The sequence below is a fragment of the Haliotis asinina genome, chromosome 3 (genome assembly GCF_037392515.1).
Source record: "Haliotis asinina isolate JCU_RB_2024 chromosome 3, JCU_Hal_asi_v2, whole genome shotgun sequence".
Taxonomy (NCBI): Eukaryota; Metazoa; Mollusca; class Gastropoda; order Lepetellida; family Haliotidae; genus Haliotis; species Haliotis asinina.
Window position 1 is genome coordinate 84,301,557 of NC_090282.1, and position 23,229 is coordinate 84,324,785.

Sequence of the window (23,229 nt, forward strand, 5' to 3'; positions counted from 1 at the left end):
ATCATGGGTGAAAGGCGAGCAGCTTACATTTGGTAATACTACTCACAATTAGTATGCTTCACATTGTCATACTTTAGCTTCACAGACCAAGATGACTCAATCTGACATAGAACCAGAAATTCAGGACAATGTCCAATTAACACAAAAGGAAAAGAAGCAGATGAGACGATCCAGAGGCCTACAAAATTTGAAGGTTCCTTCTTCCTCATCCCCAGTTGAGGTCCATAACTCATATGGGCTTCTTGATATGGAGGATCTCTCTTCGCCTCAAATGCATGGGAGTGGACTAGATCACCAATCGAGCCACCATGAATAGCTCCTGTAACATTATTCAATGGGACTGTAGAGGACTTAGGAATAATCTAAATGACTTACAGTTAATACAAGACAAAAGGCCATCAGCATTTTGTCTTCAAGAAACGTATCTGAAGAATACCGATCACTTGGATGTTCGGCAGTATGATTCATATCATTACTTTTCGCCTCCAGGTGTTAAAACAACTGGAGGCTCATCAGTCCTCTTGCAACAAGGTGTCATCCAGAGCCACGTTCCACTAAACACTCCACTTTAAGCTGTTGCTGTGCGTATAACATTACACATTGTCTTTACTTTGTGTTCTCTTTATATTCCCCCATCTTCTAATCTCCATCAAACCGATCTTCAGGCACTGTATGATCAACTTCCTAAGCCTTGTATCATTATTGGCGACCTTAATGGACATAACCCGCTCTGGAGAAGTGCTAATAGAAACAATAAAGGGGAGGCATTGGAAGAATGCATTTCACAGAATGGTTAATGCATTTTCAATGATAATTCTAAAACCTATTTACACCCAGGGACAGGAACCTATTCGTCTCTTGATGTATCTGTTTCTGATTTCACTCTACTTTCCGAATTTGAATGGTCAGTCCACAATGACCTCTGTGGCAGTGACCATTTTCCCACTATATTACGCTCTGTTGTGCCATCTGATAACCCTCCTTCAACACGATGGAATTTTTCAAAGGCAAACTGGTCCTTGTTTGAAAATGAAACATCAAACAAATTAACGCACGCTCTTCTACTTAATGTTTCAGATCCGATAAAACGTTTCTCTGGTGTACTGCATGACATAGCTGATGCATGCATTTCTAAGTCCTCTGCAAACCCTCACATTCGTAAACCATTGTTTGATAATGATTGCAAACAAGCAAGGAAGGCAAGGAAAAAGGCCGAGCGTTATTTCCGTCGCCATCCTATGGTACATAACTTCAATACTTTTAAAATTGTAAATGCAAAAGCAAGGCGTACATTTAAACAACACAAACGCCAATCATGGCGTAATTTTGTCTCCAGAATAAATTCTATATCCAAAGCCTATATTCAAACTATGGAATATGATGCAGAAGATAAAAGGCAAAGGGTCTAAATCTAGCGTTCATCACCTTAAAGATGGGGACCAGCCATTAACAGATACATCAGATATTGCAAATAAACTTGGGGAAACTCTTGCTAAACATTCTTCCTCTTCGAATTACGATCCTAATTACTTCTGATAATGGAGAGGATTGCAATGGGTTGTTTACCATCCACGAACTTCATACTGCACTTAGTCAAGCTCTTGATACTGCTACGGGAGCTGATAATATCCATTATCAACTCCTGAAGCACTTACCAGAAGCATGTCTGGAAACTCTACTAGCAATCTTTGATGAAATCTGGACGTCTGGTAACTTTCCTCCCATCATGGCGTTAAGCAATAGTCGTGCCCATACCAAAACCTGTACGTGACCATACTGACCCCTCAAATTATAGACCTATTTCATTAACCAGGCAAAACCATGGAACGCATGGTCAACAATAGACTGACAACGTACTTAGAATCTAATAATCTAATCACAAATATTCAGGGTGGATTTCGGAAAAAGCGAAGTGCTATTGACTATTTAGTTCGATTAGAATAATTCGTCAAAAATGCAATGATTCAAAATCAGCATGCAGTGTCTATATCCTTTGACATAGAAAAGGCATACGACACTACATGGAAACACGGAATTTGAAAAGATTCACATGATTTTGGATTACGTGGCCGTTTGCCTCAGTTCACATCCAGGTTTTTAAATGACAGGCAGTTTCAAGTCCGAGTGGGATCTACACTGTCTGATCATTATATCAGGATCAGGGTGTCCCACAAGGCAGCACTTTGTCTGTCACATTGTTCAGTGTAAAAATCAATAGTCTCTCGAAGGTTTTAAACGATTCCATTGAATTTATGGATCTCTTTTTGTGGATGATTTTAAAAATATGTATACTACAATTATGTTTATATAGCATTCATAAGTGGTCATTAGAAAATGGATTTAAATTTTCAAAGATTAAAACAAATTGTAAACACTTCTGTAGGAAGTATAAGCCTCACAAGGATCCAGATTTAGTCCTAGATGGCACTCCTATAAAAGTTGTTAAAGAAGCTAAACTCTTATATTTTTATTAGGTATACATTTTTATCATCACCTGACATTTTTACCTCGCATAAAGTACTTGAAAAATAAATGCCTGGGCCTGCTTGCACAGAGCAATCTTAGTTACAATCAATCTTAGGCCCCTGCAATCAACTTTACAATCACCGTACAATTGCTCTAATTCACTTGCACAAACACGATCTTAAGACAGCATGGATTTAAGATCGCAATCTTAACTAAGATCGAACTCTTCAACGCTGGAGGTAGAAATTTCTTAAACTCGACTCCTGTCTACAGTTGTCTTCAAGTGCGCATAGCATGCAGCGCAAATAAAACGTGGAACTTGTTCCAGCACTCAAATGACATTCCTTCTTTAATCGCACCTTGCAGATTTTTCATGAAAACAAAACCAAACCAAAAAACCCCCCCAAAAAAACAACCCACAAATCTTTGAAGGAAATGATAACGTTGAAGAAGGAAGCGATAACGTGGAAGGTAGCATGTATAATCACTCGTACCTCAGGGGTTATTCTCTAATTTTTCTACATTCTAATTTTTTATGAACTAAACATGTGATACAGCAACCACAGAACTATCATGTTATATGTAAGTATTGAAATACAAACAAATACGTTAGCAAATTGGGTCTTCAGTTATTGACCCAATAGTCAAGAAATTAAAAGATAGCACGTAAATAAAAATTTCCTTATGATATAACACCTACATGTACCATGATTTGTCAGTGGCTGTCAGTTGAACATAGTAGCATCTCGTAGGTGTTATTTGGAGTAAAATCCCAATTCATGACAGGGAAATATGAAAACGATATTATTTCATGTGTGTTGTGTTGTTGAATGCTCATCCACAGTATATTAACTACTTTATGCTATTTTGTTGATAATTATTTTTTCGTTTTGTTAAAAAACGTTTTATGCAAATTTCACATGCCCTAGTAAGTGTATTTTTCCCGTTTGAAGGATACTTGTATTATATTTAAAATGTATAGATTACAACTCTTGTCTGTCGTCAGATTCAATTTTTACAAGTAGAAAAAATACATAATTTTGTACGTTGTCCAACTGTAGATTATTTCAATGATAAACTAAGACAAAATCATTAAACGAAAAGAAATATGTGGATATCTGTTCTGTCACAACAGAACATACATTGCATTTGGGCATGGCAGATTTTACGGCAAAGGCACAACCTGCAAAGGGAAACCACTCCCATCTTGCGTAAAAACTAAAATTAGCTGCCCTTGAGTTATTGAAAAGGTCATGGCCACTGCTAATCGCATGCAGACACCTTTCGTTACTATCCTTTCCTTGTTTATCAAAAAGGTATGGTGTTCATATTTTTTCCAACACTGAATCGGGTGAGAATTGTACTCTATGATATCGACTCGATAATGATGTTGTTCACTACCGCTAATAACGCTTTTTCTAACGTTAAATCGATGTTGCATTCTTCGTGTCGCTGATGTGTCGAGGCGAATCATACAGTTTTATGCAATATGAAAGCAATCCCCAAACGTAAAGCTAATTATTTGCGTGAAACTGACACCAACTTGGACGCCATTTTGCTACTGACTACAATGATCTTAGCTCCTTACAATTGGTTCCGACCAATTGTAAGTTTTGATTGTAACTTACAATGATCTTAGCCTACAGTCGCTTTGTGCAAGTGGATGGCGATTGCAGCCGAAGCCTAAGATCGTAATCTTAAGGATTTACAATAATTGTAGCTCTAAGATCGTTTTGTGCAAGTGGGCCCTGAAGGCTCTAGATTTACTAAAAGTTGTTGCCAGTTCTAAGTGGGGAGGGGATCAGAAGACCCTCCTGCAATTATACAGAGCACTAATCCGTTCCAAACTAGATTACGGCTCCATCGTCTATGGTGGAGCCTGTAAAAGCAACCTCAAAATACTTGATTCTATTCACCATCAGGGTCTAAACCTGTCTTGGATCTTTCCGTACTTCTCCTATTGACAGTCTTTATAGCAAAGCTGATGAGCCATCTCTAAAACAGCGCCGTATCAAATTATCATTACAATATGCCATAAAACTATATTCTAATGAGTCCAACCCTGCTTATAACTGTGTGTTTACTTCTCTTTATGAAGATCGGTATAACAAAAAGTCTTCTCTTGTTCCACCTATAGGACTCAGAATTCAATTATTCATTTCTGCTGCCGGCACTGAGCTGGAAAATATAGCTCCTTTCCGCCTTCGTTCTTTTCCTCCTTGGCAATTAGTAAGGCCCCAAGTTGACTTAACACTGACAATTTTTAAAAAGTCACAAACTATTAAATTACAATATAAGCAAGAATATAATCAATTAAAAAATAAATACAGTGCATACAAATCCTTATTTACTGATGGATCCAAGGATGGTGGCGCAGTTGCTTGTGCCACTGTCATTGGATCCAGAACAATATCTGCTAGATTATTGGATAATAGTTCTATATTTACAGCAGAAACAAACGCAATACTATCAGGTCTTAAGTATATTCAAAGACATCCTAAGCATAAACGATATATAATCTTTTCTGACTCTCTTTCGTGTCTTCGGGCATTTAAAAACTCATTTTGTAAACATCCACTTTTAATAGAAATTATTGAATTGTATAATAATCTTGCTACTAGCCAATGCGACATCGTCTTCTGTTGGTTACCCAGCCACGTAGGCATTTCTGGTAACACAATGGCCGATCTTGCTGCCAAGGCAGCACTCAACAAATCTGTGACACCACTTCTTATTTCATACACTGATTATAAAGCTACCATTAGATCTTATATCCGTGATCTGATGCAGAAGAATTGGGACACCCAAGTAGGTATCAATAAATTACATGAAATAAAACCTTATGTTGGTTATACCTACATGGGCTGTCAGTCCAGATTTGAAGAGGTCATCATGCGGCGATGTCGTATTGGTCACACAAGATATACTCATTAATACCTATTGAAAGGTGAGGATCCTCCGTTCTGCATCCCTTGTGACGAAAGAATCACAGTCAAGCATGTCTTGCTTGACTGTGTTGAATATTCCATCACGAGGGATAACTATTTTAAAACTCGAACTATGAAGGATCTTTTTTAGTAATATCAGTTGTCATTTAATTATTGCATTTTCAAAAGAATTAGATTTGTTGAGTGATTTGTGAATAGATAACGGTTTTACTGTTGGTAGTAAGGATTAAGGTAGTTTGGTAACTAGGATTGTTAGTGGCTGTATCCTCAAAGGGGGTTGAAGTATTGCAAATGTATTGTCCTCCTGAGAGGGTACGTAAGTCCTATTATTTTTCCAAGTCAATTTAAACTTACCAGGCTTTTCAAACGTAGTATTTCTGTTGTTTTGATTATGGTTAGCGTCTCTTCCAATCACCAGCAGCTGAAGGGATGATGTAAATCCAGCTAGGGTCCATGCTGTAAGCCCCCATGATCCCTAGTGTGGTGATCTACCTTCAGTTTTTGACGACCTATAGCCTGTTTTTATATTGTATTGTCTTCTACAATTAAAGTAGTTTAGATTTCATTACTAGTTTTAATATATATCTGTGATACACTAGTTATACACTATCCTTTGTCGGCAGCTATCTTAAATTAATTACCTTGTTTTCATCGCTATGTGGCTGCAATATTGCCGACGCGATGTAAAATTTTAACTCACTCAATTCTTGACAATGATATCTCAGAGTGTTTCTGGGACAGTCAAGCAGGTTAACTCCTTTGGCAGTCAGAAATGCACGAATTAGTCTTCAATAACAGCTGGGAAACTGTCTTGTGAAACTGAATTCTCTGCCAAGTTCAATTGAACTGAAATTGAATTGATTGATTAATAGTTCTCTGCTACAAGAAATACAAGACAGAAACCATGTTCTATGATGTCACTGATGATGTTTTGCCGATACCTCTGGCTGCTTAGTGTAACGGTGAGACGCTTAAGAATTCCTGGCTTATTTGGAGACATCATTCCCCAAACATGAACTTAGACTGGGCGTTTTACAGTTGTTGCATACAATGATGTCGTTACCTTGCTTGAGTTAAACGCCTAACTGTCATTCGCTGACGGTTTGAGAAGCGCACCTGAAAACTGATTCATCTGAGAAAAGAAAATCTGTCACTCAAAATGTCGGTGTCGTAGAGCCCACAATAATCTCTTCGTCCTCTGAGTTGTATTCAGTGAATGTTTTCGACTCAGAGCATAACACGAGTCCAAAATGGCCAAGTCTCCAAGAGATGGTCATGTGACTGATCCGAGTTATATGCCGTCTTCTGTTCTGAATGGTCGGGTTTGCATATTTATCATGCACGATCTTTTCTGTTGACTCGAGCATGTCGTGCTTTTCGGCTTGTCTGACCTGTGGTTGACCCTGAAATTATGAAATTGTCACTGCTTTCCATGGTATACAAGTATCTCTCAGAGAAATATTTTGAGTCTTTTCGAAAATGACCCCTTTCTTCTGTTTAACACCTGCCATTCTGTAAATCGATGGACCGAAATGATTTATAAAAAAAATTTTCATTAAATATGTGAAAGTAAAAGTGACCTTATAGTCAAATATTTCCTATCACAGTTGAGTTACTAACAATTATATCGGCATTACAATCCCAGATGTTTAACTAGGACAAATTGTATATAACTTTTAACAGAAATAAGTTAAAACTCAATAATAGACACAAAAGAGTTCTCAAGGCTATAGGAAGGATTTGACATTTTGAACGTTGTTTATACGAAGCGATATTTACTCATGTTGTCTACTGCTTCACGGTCATACCCCTGTTCGGGGTGATTTCATGGCAGGCATGACGAGGCCAGAATTAACATCACTTTTCAAAATTACCAATGTTGTTGGCGATATTACCCGATGTGTGATCATTTCAAACTATACACTCGTAATTATTAGGCACTGTAGTTGTATCAGTTTCCTCTTACAGTATCACACACATTCTCTCAAAGTGAGATGAGTTAAACGGAGTTTTGATTAGCAGCTGTAATTTCTAAACGAAAGAAACTCTTTTTATTGAGACAACTAACGAAAATAAAATTATTATGATTCAACGAAAGTGTACTTGCAAATATTTTGCTATTTCAATGTACTATTGAGTATTTAATGTGCATTTGTCAGAACTCCCGTATGAGTGTCTGTTTATTTCCGCCGGAAAGTGACACGTGGCTTTTCGAATGTGTGATGTTCGTCCGTCTGTTCGTCCTTCCGTCCGTCTGTGCAGTAACTTGAAAGTGAATAAAGCTGTCACAATGAAATTTATGAAACATATGAAGTAAAATATTAATCGGTAGATATTGCTTTCGAAAAAAATCAAACAAACTGTATTTCATTTTTCACTTTGAAGACACAAGTTTAATGTAAGAAACTTCATGTAGGCTCAGATGCTGGATTGGCATTTAGAGGTTGACAACAAATGGTATGGATGTTCTTTAACATTTACAACACGACATTTCTGGGGTACGTCTTGCCCCTTCATCAGGTGAATATCAAGCGATATATATATATACTGTTACTTATTATGGGTCACATTTCGTATTATTAATGTTCAATGGTATTAGTATTTTATCGGTAGGCCTTGAAGGTAGATCTCTAGAGTTACCTCATTTTGATTATGATAAATACGAGGCTGGCCTAGAAAATGCCATCTTAGTGGCGATGGTCGTAGGTGCTCGAAAGTTCTTGAATCAGTGAGTGTATATATATATAGGCTAGTTGCCGTTTTGTCGACACGCAAGTACACACAGACAACTGGAGTATATATCCGCCTCTCCTTCAACGCTTGATCTTCATAACCTCTGCCTGACAGCTCGCTATGTTACATTCTGCATGTTATATATTTTGCAGGTTCTAGAGGGATTTCTTACAGCTTTTGGCACGGCAGATTTTTAACCGTAACAATAGTATGTACAGAAAACCAGCGAGATAGTATCACAGATTGAGATGTACAGAGATCAAGGGGATTAAGGGGTGTGTTTTTACATACAGATTTCAAAGGGATTAAGTATTATAACATATTTCGTAATGTTTTCAGATGTCAGATAACAAAATGGTGTGCGTAACAGGAACCCGCCTTGCTGTAATGTGATGGACCTCATGGCTTCACAGTTGCCTCAAATCGCCTCGGCATCTCGTGAAATTGAAGATAACAAAATGACACTTGAAAATGACCTGCACGAACTCATTCGAGAAATAGTGATACCCAAATCTATCGCCTGGTACATGCCCATACCTTGCTACCTCCGGCATTGCAAGGTACGAGTGACATTATAGATTGTTGGACTGACACATCGCGATACAAACATGCTTAGAAGGGCACCTGTTACAATATATGCGGTCGCTATCGTTATAACATAGAACACTCATCCCACGTTATAACACGATGAAGTACAGTATTATCACATGATCAATTTCGCTGCACTGCGTATCTCAAGAAGAACAGACTTAGTTGTAATATGTACCTTTCATACCGTGCCTAATGCCTAATCTTTAAATCTTCTTTTATCGAATTAACTAATACCTGACGTGTTGTTGTTTTGTATGCATAGTGATAACCTACATGGGCAAGACAGACACGCTATCGAAATCTAGGTTCGAATCCCAACTTGACCAAAATGTGTGAAGACCACAGTTGATGTCCACCATCTGATAGAGCTAATAAAATTTAGAACCATATTTGTTTTTACCATCACAAGGCTATGGGCTGGTTAGCAGCAGATGTTTCGGTGCCCATAGTATGTAATGATGTGGGCAGCCACCTCCTACAACGCCAGAACAGGTCTTATCCTAATTCGAGGCAATCTTACGACATAAGAATAGGTTTACTAGGCCACATGGTCAACCCATCATCAACGCCGTTTCTCAGCACTGGCAATAGCCATTTCAAAGCAGTTCAACTCACCAATGTCCTCCGAATGGCCAGATTTCAACCTCTTAGAACACCTTTGGGACAACCTCAACCACAAAGTTTACCTCAGCTTGTTTCAGATTTGCACTGGATGTGATTCGCAATCTCATCGCTTCCATTGGCAAGAGCTAAGCGTTTATGGATGAACACGAATGGCATATGAGGCATTGGCGGAGAGTGATGTTAAACCTGACCTAGTGACCGTGGGTGGACTCCACTGTTGGTGACTTTGGACGTGCTCCTTTAAGTGGACAAACTTTCAATAATGTCACACATATCTTCCTTAATAGAAATCTGGTTAAAACATGCTTTTGCGTTTCTTTTTCTAGAGTATACATTTATGGATTCATACCTGTAGGATAATGTTAATGTACGGTACATGTTTTAAAATACACAGTATGTATGTTTATGGCAGTAACGTTTTCCGCCTTGTCAGGTCAGGTCAGGTCAGGTCAGGTCAGGTCAGGTCAGGTCAGGTCAGCCACAGGCATGTGTGCACCTTTTATGTACAGAATGCAATTTTTCTATTCTCACCTGGGTCAAAAGTTCACCTAAAGGTCAAATACAGATAACCATTACTTTGGTACAAGACGTAACATTCAAGCAAGACAAGCCCTTTGAAGTGTGTTAAAAGGTTACCTGTGAATTGTACGCTTAACATTCATCTTGATAATCCAGCCAGTATTGAGTGAATAGCTAGAGTAGCTCGGAATGACCCACTCGGCATTGATTTAGATGTAGCATACACAAACCCTGTATTTAGTCAAATAAATGTCGGTGTATTCTACACTCTGAATAATTTAAAGGGGTGAAGAAAACCTAGTGATATAGACATATACTGTACCTACGCATGGTAACGTCACACACACACTCGCTCACATTCCACATGCCCCAGTGATATAGACATATACTGTACCTACTCATGGTAACGTCACTCGCTCAATCGCTCATTTATTCCAGGCCCAAGTGATGCAGGCGAGTACTGTACCTATTCATGGTATCGTCACTTGCTCACTCATTCCACAGACACCAGTGATATAGACATATATTGTACCTACGCATGGTAACGTCACTCACTCACTAGCTCACTTATTCCACAGACCCCAGTGATATAGACATATACTGTACCTACATGTGGTAACGTCACTCACTCACTCATTCCACAGACCCCAGTTATATGACCATGACCCTGATACTCACTCACTTACTCATTACCCAGGCCCCTATTTTTAGCGGATAGGTCGCCAGTATGGATGATTATTGAAGGGGTGCTATTGCTATGGCAACAGTCGTGTGAGAGAGCGACAGCGCCAGTCTGTTGGGACCAGCTACCGCAGTACTAGTCTCACATTTCCTAAATGAATGTATAGTTTATATGAAATACAAACAAGTTCAAGTAGTTTCAGTCTCTTTCAATAACTGACAAGACAAGTCAAAACATTAATTACAGAATAGTTTAGTTTCCTGTTGACTGGGTTCCGTCCTGTTGCGCAACTTGTATGCTGGACACATGAATATTAATCAGTATGACTTGATGCGTCTAAGCACTTGCATATTGCAGCACTTCGCCCCTTCTAATCCATGCAAACACGATGTAAAGCGTGCTCTGACAGCGAGCTTTGACATACGGAAACCCGGAAATCGTGAAAATCTCAAAACGAGGATCTGCCGCTAGAAATGTTTGTCAGTCTGATACGGAATTTCTGCTATATCAATCTCATTGTGCGCTACAGAACTACACTGAATAATTAAGAAACGCATAACAGGTATAACAAGTAAGCGCGATGAATTGTGAATCATTTTACGACCTCATCAAACAGGGGCAGCCTGCGATTTCTTAGTTAAGGTATGCTGCCTAAACCTCGACATAAAATATGGAAATACGGTGTTATTAAAGCTTAAACTTAAAATTCATTTGTAAATACCATTTTCTTATGAAACAAGGAGTTGGAATTCAGTGTAACCAGAATTGTTTGTGGTGTCTATTTTCACACGAGAGAATTCGGATTGGCTGAAAAGTAGGTCATTGTCTAGATAGGTCAATGAGACTCATTTTTCGGTGTGACATGAAACCCAGATCAAGTAAACAGTTCAAACATAAACTTACTCTTGTTATTCACAATTTCAAACTCCGAATCGCAGGCCGTGTTTGCCGCCATGTTTGTTTTGGTGGAAACTGGGGCGGGTAACTCTAAATCAGAGTGAACGAATCTGATACTTCCTGTATACTCTGCAGAATATTTACCCGCAGAAATCAATTCCTAATCTATCGATAATCACACATCGATGCGTCGATAGGTTTCCGTTTCGGGTTGTCTATTCGCCTACATTCTTAAAACACTTCATGGTCTACTGACCACAGATTATTCAGTGATAAACTAGCGTCACCCCTATGATCTGAAGCTGGACTTTACTGTTTGAAGGAAGAAAAAGAGGTGTACAGAAGTATAAAATGACTTTATTTATTGATGTTAAAAGATATTAAATGTCTTAATGGAAAGAAATATTAGGAAGGCGATTTCCCCTGAATGGTTGAGATATATATATTTGAGTACATTTGAGTACATTTAATGCTGAATATACACAAAGTGTAAATCTAAAATATTTCCAATGCAGGTTTACTCAGAATATTTTAACAACTAATACACAAGATCGGAATTAGAGAATCACCATTATGTGCATTTTGTAAATCAGGCGCGAGTGTTAGTATAGCATCTACTGTTTGAGTATAAAGACAAGAGGTTTATGGATGATAACTTCTTTATTGTGAAGAGTCGGGACGTTTCGAAGTATGTTCTTACTTCTTCATCATTCATCATTCACCTGATGAAGACGTTCGTTGTACTCCATTGTTTCATTCACCTGATGAAGAAGCTCGTTGTACTCCATTGTTTCATTCACCTGATGAAGAAGCTCGTTGTACTCCATTGTTTCATTCACCTGATGAAGAAGCTCGTTGTACTCCATTGTTTCATTCACCTGATGAAGACGTTCGTTGTACTCCATTGTTTCATTCACCTGATGAAGAAGCTCGTTGTACTCCATTGTTTCATTCACCTGATGAAGAAGCTCGTTGTACTCCATTGTTTCATTCACCTGATGAAGAAGCTCGTTGTACTCCATTGTTTCATTCACCTGATGAAGAAGCTCGTTGTGACTTTTCACAATAAAGAAGTTCTCATCCATAAAAACGCTTGTCTTTCTGTGTATCACTTCTAAATGTCCTTCAAAGACTGTTTGAGTATAGTTTTGTAAAGGTAGTGTGGACTGAATTGTCCTCATGGCTAGGGATGTTAGGCGAAGGACAAATTGAATTAACATTAGAAAATATATTATCTAAGCAGAAAAGAAGTTATTCCATACTATCACAGATCAAAAGTGAGGTAATAGAAAAACTACAAATCCTGTAAATTTGCTGCCTTTGCACACCACGGCCACCAAGCCAACATGTATCTCTTGGAAATATGAACTTGGAAAAAATGTGCTTACACTTTGACATGTTAGGCATGTCTACTTAAGGAAGAACATTCACTCGCCAATGCTTTTCATCTATATAAATAATGGAATTCATATTGGATATACTTATCTTCCCACTCCAATGAATATTCTCATAACAACAGTCAATCACGATCACTACAGCCCTGGTCAGGTGGTTTCATTTTAAGAGCAGGGGTATATTTGTTCAATCCCAATTCCTCAGCTTTGTTTTTGTTGGCGACTGGAGACATAGGCGATTACAGACTAAACCTTCGTTTCTACTATTAATTAATTGCTATCGAAGACATAACAATTTCAATCCATCGATAGTTCGATGAACTGTTAAAGCACTCATTACCAACAAATCGTGACAACGGCTCTCTGTCGCTCACTCAAGACAAAAGTGACCAGACGAATAAACTAGTATAACTTTCTCTGTAGAAATAAATATACAAGAAACTTTTATCATGATGTGATGAGCTTTATTCGGAATTCAGAGAAAACATTGTGTATTTTGAATCCTGTTCGTCGTTGTTGCCGGGTGGACAGGTGTGATTAGGCACCGCACAAGTATCTATCGTCATCGGTCAGATCTTCGGGGAACATACAGATGAGCTTGCTCTCTGAGTAGAAGAGTCCTTGGTTGCAGCTGAATTTGTACTCAGTGCCGAGGTGGCAGTACGTGAAGGCCGAGCAGTTGTAGGGATCAACGCCGGTCACACAGTCTGGAAACAAAACACACATCTATAGTACAATACAGCGTGTCACGGATATCACAGTGGAAAAGAAACCATCGTCCTTTCAACATTACTAGGCGATTTGGTGAATTAGAGAAACAAATATAAACTATAACAAGTTAAAAGTCACTTCAGTGTGTTCTCAGGGATGGTGGGAGGTAATGAGATTAAAATCTCAAGTATATGTGGAAAGAGAACCGAGAAGGAAATGACGTCAGCACCACCATCATGTGACGCTCATCACAACAATATGGACTTCTGTTACCGTTGCTCTACAGCTTTTAACTTTATCGCTTGCTTATATCATTAATAAATCTGGTAACTTAATCTGCACTGAATACACAATACCAATAGTAATCCCAAATTTAACATGTGTTACATAATAAGCAATTTGTGAAAATGGTCATGGCTCCCTTGAGTATTCTCACGCAACCCACAACGAACAAAGGTCAGAACTCACATTACCATTTATCCACGGGTTTATATCGTCAATTTGAATTGTAAACAGAAAGAAAGTCAACAATGGCACCTTTGTACGAAAACTCTAATTTCTTTACAATTATCAGCTGAAAATCTAAAGCACCGTTAAAGAGGTACAAACGACTAGCATTTCAAACATTTGGCATGTTCTACAAAGTAATAGATGTGACATGTTTCGTCGTTACCTGGGGTTTGGTTGAAGGGTTCCTGACAGAAGACCTTATCTTCGTCTTCACACAACTGAGAGTTTTCGCTGAAGAGTGTCTTCTCGGGGCACTGTAAGGTTCCACGGTAGTCCTGGTTGTAACAGTTGATGAACTTCTTGCACCCCGATCCAGGGACCACGTACATCCAGCTGTCACCGTAGTTATCCCGACAGAGAACCGAGTCTGCAAGGCACATATACCACATAACACCTTGCACATCGAGTGAGACATGTCAGTGCAGGATAAGTAAGGTGATCGAACTACCTCACATATAGTCAACAGTAACAATTCGGTATCATTTCATTCGTTAGATAGCAAGTGAAGTTACATGAAGGTCCTGTCAACACGTGGGACTGTCTACATCGGGTCTGTTGTAGCCAACATTTCCCATCAGCTGATGATGTTTATAATTTGACTCTATCGTACATGAATTCAATCAATCACAGCACATGTAATATGAAAGTGTACCTGCATTGCGCGCTCCAGTGAATGATCGAGTCTAGGTTAGGCAAACTAGTAATTGATGTCAATAGCTCCGTCACGTTACAGTCCTCCATAGCACTGGGTGAGACTGCGTTGTTCATTTCCTGGTGCGAAATTCATGGGCTCCTGTATACCTGTTCGTACCCGGAATCTCTGTGGGGTGAACGATATGACGCTCTGTGGAGTGCTCTGACAGGGATGTTCTACATAAAGTGGTCCACGTTGGTAGTTGACGTGGTCGCGCTGACCACAGCTTACATGGTAGAACACAATATCTGCTCAGCGAGAACACAATAACTGCTCTGCTGTTCTGCAGAAGGCGGGCCTTCACGTGGTCAAACTGAACTGCTCTCATACTGAGTGGAACGAAAAATAGCCTTGCTGTGGTGCCACCGTAGCTTTTGCAGAACTGGCCTGACCAGGAGCTGTTTTCCCGGCTTTGCTATGGCGTCAAAGTACGCAGTGTTCTATTGTCTATAGTATTGTATACTTTTGAGAGTGTGGATTCCGGGACTGCCACTGCCAACTGTGTGAAGCTCGTATCCTCAGTGAATATAGTATCTACATATAAACATACATGCACAACGCGTTCGCAAACACGAACATGCGCATCGCGTCAGCGCCACGTTAAGCTGATTTCAACTCTTGGAAATTTAAACAGACTTTTACTTACACTCTTCTTCTGCCACCTGTGCGCTGGTCATCGCCAAGCATCCCAAAAGCAAACCAAGAACTGCTGGCAGCATGCTTGCTGAGTCCCAAGAACTGAAGAGAAGACAAAGAAGATATTCTGGATTTAAATGAACGGTAATCGGCCTGTTTAATATAGTATTTCCTCATCAGTGAACACGCCTTATGCAAATTCTCGATTGAAATGAAGTGTATCGCCATTTCGAATGGGGCGGGACTATAACGATGACAGGGAACACTTAAACGAGTGTCAGCTCCCTTCCTTAAGCCTTTGCTTGTTCAATTAGTTTAATTAGTACCCGACACACGTAATACACCAAGTGAGTTACCTGTTTGGCAGAAACACACACCATTTGCACAGCTTTTCGTAGACGTTTAGCGCGTTGGTGGGAATTGCATCTTGTACACAAACTTGATTCAGCTGTGCAGTGAAGTTTAGTCGATGCTATTTCTCATATAGTTGTGTAACGGTCTCCGTTGAATTCACATCCATTTGCAGAAAAATAGTTACGGCTGGTCTAATTACTCAATGTCCGTTTACTGCTGGTTTCGCTCTTCACTAAAACAATTTCGATTACCGTGTGGTTTAAAGTCATTACAGCTCACAATTTGCACAGCCATACAAACAAATCGCTGTAATTAACTTTATCAGCGTTACAATTGAAGGGCATTTGCCTTAAATGGTATCATGTTTCTCACGTGAGAGTGTTTACAAATAAGTTAAGAACGTATAACCGGCTTTTCTCGCAAAACGAGACATTTCATACAGTGCCCATTTACTTTTTGACAAACCAGTAATGAACATGTTATGAACATTTACCTTCTGACAGTGATGAACATGTCATGTTGTGTCCATTTACCTTCTGACCCATCCACCATGAGCATGTCATGTGGCGCCCATTTACCTTCTGACACATCCGTGATGAGCATGTTATGTGGTGTCCATTTACCTTCTGACCCATCCACCATGAGCATGTCATGTGATGTCCATTTACCTTCTGACCCATCCGTGATAAGCATGTCATGTGGCGCCTATATACCTTCTGGCCATCCTGGAGCATGCTATGTGATTACGTATTCTGTAGTCTCTGAATATTGTGGTGCCCATTTACTTTAAAATCTTCTGATAAAACGCTGATGACCATGTTATGTTGTGTTCATTTACCATCTGATAAAACAGTGATGAGCATATCACGTGGCGCTCATTTATCCTCTGACCATCCCGGAACATGCTATGTGATTGATTATTCTGTAGTCTCTGAATGTTGTGGAGAACCTTAACTACGAGCACGTCATGCCTCGGTTTACTGAAAATTGGCGCCTCCACGCCGTTGGTACTCTGGAGACTGGAACAAAGACATTTTGGACACAACTGGCGCCTCCACGCCGTTGATACTCTGGAGACTGGAACAAAGACATTTTGGACACAACTGGCGCCTCCACGCCGTTGGTACTCTGGAGACTGGAACAAAGACACTTTGGTGTCCATCGAAGTACGTTCTTAGCTCTTGGGAGACGTTTTCAACATAACGGGAACATGGGAGATTTGCCTCGGACAGCTCCTCCACGAGTGACATCGCGCCAGTAAGAAGACATCATTCGGTCGCCTTCTTGACTCGAATCGCTTCTTAACTGTCAGTTTGACAATTCATGTATTACGTCCAGTCAGTTCCAGGACTTACGGAACCGACCGAGGCCCGTCGTCCTGAAAAAACGCCCAATTTTGCTTTAAGTCTTTGACATGCACGCCCTGGTGTAGACATTAGCTACAGTACTGGAGACAAGATTGGGATGATGTTTTGACCACTGTCGAGTCGAGATTTCATCTGGAGAATTGAGGTGGCAGAGCACGGGGGAACAAATGGTGATATGAATGGTATGCTGTTTAGTGCGTTGACGTAAGCTGAATTTTGAAAAGCGTTGTTTCAGACCATAAGGTCTTAATTTGAAACTGCGTTAGAAAGACCTATAGGTGTATAGGGCTACATCCGATCAGCAGCTGCATTCCAAGAGTCTGAACACTTACTGCAACATCTACGTACACTTTCGTCAACAGAAAGCAGGCATTTTGTCCAAAGCCATCGCCAATCAGACTCGTTAGTCGGCCATACATGGCCTTGACATTCAAGTGAGTCTATTTACCTTTCGTAATAGTCTTTTGTTGGAAACGTAATACGTAATAAAACTGGTCTCGTGTTGAATATATTTCCTGTGAGAAACGAGTTATCAAAAGTTGTCTTGAAGGGAAACTTAGATGCCTAAAACTATTATAAAAGTTGAAATCAAGAGGTATGGGCAGCTGTGTGTTTGTATGATTGAAATTACCCTTTATGTATGGTTATTCTCTTTCGTTGATTTGACCAGAGATTGATTGTGAAGCGATTAGTTTATAAAAAAAACTAAGCAAAAGCGTAGCAAATGGATCACAAACTTTGTTATCATTGGATTGTTATTTTTGCAAGAAGTAGAGTTACACATGAAATATGGTAGGATTACACCTTACCTAGATGGTTTGATATTAGTTAGGGGTACAATGATTTTCAAGCCTTATCACTAGTCTCTATACCAAAGAGGACACATGACCTAGTATATGACAGCCTTATCACTAGCTTCAAATCGAGGAACAAACATGGTCTTATACGCAACACCCTTATCACCAGCGTCCATAACGAGGAACACACGTGGTCTTATATATGACAACCTTATCACTAGCCTTCATAACGAGGAAGAAATATGGTCTTATATGTGACAATCTTATCACCAGCCTTCATAACGAGGAAGAAAATATATAAAATGAAACACGCATGGTCTTACACATGACAATCTTATCACTAGCCTTCATAAAATGAAACACGCATGGTCTTATACATGACAACCTTATCACTAGCCTTCATAAAATGAAACACGCATGGTCTTATACATGACAACCTTATCACTAGCCTTCATAACGGGAAACACACTAGGTCTTTTACTTGTCATTCTTATCACCAGCCTTCATAACGAGTTACGAGAACTTATAAACCGGAACATGCAGCAGAGCGAGACATTTCATGCGGTGTCCATTAACTTTAGACAAAACAGTGATGAACATGTTATGTGTAACCCATTTATCCTCTTACAATCCCATGATGATCATATTATGAAGAAACGAGGTCTCATCACCAGCCTTTATAATGATTAACAAACATGGTCTTACACGTGACGACTTGGCCTTATGCTTGGCAATCCTTATCACTAGCACAATGAGTACTACGTGACAAACATGGTCTTATACATGACAACCTTATCACCAGCCTTCATAATGATTAACAAACATGGTGTTTTACACGACAATCTTATCACCAGCCTTCGCACAGTTTCAGAACTTATAAACCGGCTTTTCTTGCGCAACGTGCAGCAGAGTTAGACATTTCATGCGGTGTCCATTTACCCAGTAATGAACATGTTATGTGGCGTCAGTTTATCTTCTGGTACATCCATGATGAGCATTTTACGTGGCGCCCAATTACCTTCTGACAAGACGCTGATGAGCATGTTATGTGGTGGTCATTAACCTTCTTACCCCTCCGTGATGAGCATGTTATGTGGTGGTCATTAACCTTCTTACCCCTCCGTGATGAGCATGTTATGTGCCGCCCGGTTACCTCCTGACCCACCCATGATGAGCGTGTCATGTGCTGCCCGTTAACTGTCTGACCCATCTGTGATGTGGATGTCATGTGCTGCCCGTTTACCTTCTGACCCACCCATGATGAGCGTGTCATGTGCTGCCCGTTAACTGTCTGACCCATCTGTGATGTGAATGTCATATGCTGCCCGTTTACCTTCTGACAAACCAATGGTGAGCATGTATGTGGCGACCATTTACTTTCAGGTCTTATAAATGACAATCCTTGTCACCAAAACTCATGATGAGAAACAAACATACTCTTGTATATGGCAGCCTTATTACCAACTTTCATGATGAGAAACAAACATACTCTTATATATGGCAACCTTATCAACAACCTTCATGATGAGAAACAGACATACTCTTATATATGGCAACATTAACACTAGCCTTTCCAACAAGAAACAAACATACGATTATACACGGGAACCTTGCCTTCATGACGATGAAAAAACATGGTCTTATCCAGTCCTTCTCATAAGCCTTGACAATGAGGAACAAATATTCTGACAATCCTTATGATTAACAGCGTTCAGAGTGAGGAGGGAGGAACGTGGCCCTAGCCCGAAACAAGGGCGATTAAATGGAGGATAACGCTCTTGGGTGGACATATACACTATGATAACGCACTAGAGAAAATGAGAATGTTAGTTTGTTTATTCATGATCACTGCTAACTGCTTCCGTACAGCCAGCCAATGTCGAGGCGGTCATCATGTATTCAGACAGTCGTTGCCAGGTCATACTGGCAACGACATATACTCTCACACATGACAAAACAGGTGAAAACGGTACAACGTATCTCTAATCGATACTTCACACTCACGAAATAAAAGAACCTGTTATCCATAAAGTTTGATCAACAAAGACAAAACTGGCCAGCGAGTAAACCATTTCTCGCCTGTATAATAATAATTGAAAAGGTGTTATTGTCTGTTGGGCTTTATTCAGAGTGTAATAAAGACATATTTTGTTTATTTTGTATTGTAGAAGTTATTGTCCAGGTTGCACTTGCGTCTGTCGTCGTCCGTCAGTTCATTTGGGTACATACAGATGAGCTTGCTCTCTGAGTAGAAGAGTCCTTGGTTGCAGCTGAATTTGTACTCAGTGCCGAGGTGGCAGTACGTGAAGGCCGAGCAGTTGTAGGGATCAACGCCGGTCACACAGTCTGGAAACAAAAACACATTTATAGTACAATACAGCGTTAGACAGAAGGCGCTTAGAAACGTTACCTCCTTCATGTCAGCTGCCTACTTGTGTTGGTGGGTCTCAGTAGCAGACCGTATCTGACAGTTGTCGCGATAAAGGAAAATAGACCCACCATGATTTCATTAAACAAAGCAAAGGTTTATAAATGTTGTTTTTTTTTCTATCATTGATAGGTTTAAGGTGGCTGAAGGTTTGTAATTGAAGTTCATAAGTTCGTAGCTTGTTTCTGAACTAACTGCCGGTGAATGTTACAAGTATCAACACGTTATCACATAGAAACCGACATCATCATCATCATCATCATCATCATCATCATCATCATCATCTCATTGACATCACAAGAATATCTCATTCTTCTCACGTTGGCTAATATCATTAAACATATTCATCACAATTCTGTTGCCATTTATCTTTAATGGTGAGTGAGGTGTTTTGTTTCCGTACATTGCACTGTTCTGATTCGTGTTAGCGTCACAAGGAGTCAGGACTGATTACACGTTTATGGTCAACTAGTCCTGCAGTAAATGTATAAGGTGTCCACTACGCTAACGTTTAACCTTTCGACAGTTATTGGCGATAATTAATGATCCTTGTAGTTTAAGTTATATATGAAATAGCTAAGTAGAGAATTATAATATTGTTCAAACTGTCAACATTTTACAGTATAAGCAATTTGTTAAAATTGTGACGGACTTTCCCGCGCTGTCGAGTTGTAGAAAGTCAGAACTCGGGATACTGTTTATCAACGATACATATTTCGACATTTTGAATTGTAAACAAAAACAAATTCAACATTTGCATCTTCATACAGTCTTTGGTTTCTGTAAAACTATCAGATGAAGATCTAGGGCACAACCTACAAATTACTAAACATAACACATGACATGTTACCTGGGTTTTGGATGAAGGACTCCCGGCAGTCGACATCCGTGTCATCTTCACACTTCTCAGAGTTTTCGCTGAAGAGAGTCTTCTCGGGGCACTGAAGAAGTCCGCTGTAATAGTCTCCATAACACATGATGAACTTCTTGCAGCCCGAGCCAGGAGCCACGTAGTAGCTGTTGCCTCGGTTACTCTGACATAGAGCTGCGTCTGGAAAACAGCGTGTATATACCAACAGTTACAACAGAATATTTTGAATACGATGCCCTTGGGCAAAACATCACTTTGTCATGGTGACGTCACGTCATTACAATGCTATGACCCCCACGTTTCCTCTGTGACGTTGCGTTCTACATGCGACGACGGCGGGTAGCCAGTTTGTGTTTAAAAGTAGATTTTGGTTCATTTTCCTCAATTTGCAGACTTTGGTAATACACAGAATATTATGTAAGTGCCCAAGTCATACTATGTTTACGACACGAGTGCGACGACAGGGATGTTCTACATGAAGTGGTCCAGATTGGTAGTTGACGTGGTCGCGCTGACCATAGCTTAAATGGTAGAACACAGTATCTGCTCAGCGAGAGCTGATATCGCCGCGATTGCCATCCGTCAAAGTGGACTGTGATTTTCTAATCATGGTGTGATGTACAAATAATATATATACGAGTTTTCTGCTCGTTGATGAAAAGTTCACTGACCCAGTTACATGACATGCAATCCCCGATAGGTATACCTCGCGTCTGGAATGACTACTGGAACCGTTCCACCTTTGATAATCTTCCATTATAACTCTGTACCCCTTAACAAACAGACTGCAGATAATGATATGTACAACAGTCGTCGCATTGTGTCTTGGAGAGGTCAGTACGGTACAGCGTCACTAAGTGGATAAGGGCGACCTCGCTCCGAGAGGGTTTTCGGGTAGCAAAGTAGTTAAAGCGTTCGCTTTGTCACTTCGAAAACGCGGCTTCGATTCTCCACTTGGGTAGAATGTGTCCAAGTTATCAATCTTCTCAATGTGGAAATATTTCTAAAGGCGGCGAAAAACCATATTCATTCACTCTTACTGAGAGCGTTATAAAATTAGAGACAACTGTAAGTTTTAAGCGATGATCTATCCTGGCAAGAACAGGGCCACCTTCGTGGTCAGGCGTATAGTGTCTCAGCCCGAGAGAGGTAAGATACCTGGATCTGTGATCGTCATTCAGAAACTAGCTGCAAGTTTGTACTAACAGCAACCATGTCTGCACTAGGTGACAAACTAGTCACTGATAATGAAAGGATATTTAGGATGAATCAGATCTTACACACGCACACGCACACGCACACGCACACGCACACGCACACGCACACGCACACGCACACGCACACACGTGCAGATGCCTCACTATCAGTGCATTTATCTCAAATGCCGAGGTTAAGCACAGCAGAACTCATGGAAACTTAAACAGGCTTTCTACTTACACCCATCCTCTGTCACTTGTGCGTTGGTGATTGCCAGGCATCCCAAAAGCAAGCCAAGAACTGCTGGCCCCATGCTTGCTGAGTGTGAAGTACTGGAGAGTAGGCAAGGAAGACTTGCTGGATTTACAATGGGCGATTATAGGCTCTTCGATTTTATATAGGACTTACCCACATGTAAACACACCTTATGTAAATATCTTGACTGGGACGGGTCATAATGATCACAGGTCACTCTGACAAATACACCAGCTCCCTTCCTTAATACCTGGGCTTGTTCTGTTAGTTTAATTACTTTCAGAATCACGTAATACACTCTGCTACCTAGAGGAAACACATTTGCAAAGCATTTTGAGAACGTTTAGAGCGCGACCATGAATTCCATCTTGTACACAAACCCGATTAAAGTGCGTAAAGAAGTTCATTCGCTGCTATTTTTCAGAGAGATCTATGTTAAGTTCACATTCATTGAAGAAAATATAATATGGGATGGTCTAATTGCTCAATGTCTAGTCAGTGATGCTTCTACACACGAAGACAGTTTCGCCTACCATGTGTTTTAAAGTCATTACA

At 40.0% G+C, this 23,229-nt stretch overlaps 2 protein-coding genes across 2 annotated transcripts; both read right to left on the reverse strand.

Moving 5' to 3' along the window:
- Window positions 1-13,391: 13,391 nt before the first annotated feature.
- LOC137279101 (uncharacterized) lies at window positions 13,392-15,488 on the reverse strand. Its single transcript, XM_067811577.1, has 3 exons — window positions 15,416-15,488; window positions 14,239-14,442; window positions 13,392-13,561 (listed from the first exon to the last, which is right to left on the reverse strand). Exons 1-3 carry the CDS (start codon window positions 15,486-15,488, stop codon window positions 13,392-13,394), a joined length of 447 nt encoding a protein of 148 aa, XP_067667678.1.
- Window positions 15,489-20,045: 4,557 nt separating this feature from the next.
- Window positions 20,046-22,767, reverse strand: LOC137277164 (uncharacterized). Its single transcript, XM_067808838.1, has 3 exons — window positions 22,660-22,767; window positions 21,202-21,402; window positions 20,046-20,269 (listed from the first exon to the last, which is right to left on the reverse strand). Exons 1-3 carry the CDS (start codon window positions 22,730-22,732, stop codon window positions 20,076-20,078), a joined length of 468 nt encoding a protein of 155 aa, XP_067664939.1. The 5' UTR covers window positions 22,733-22,767; the 3' UTR covers window positions 20,046-20,075.
- Window positions 22,768-23,229: the final 462 nt, after the last annotated feature.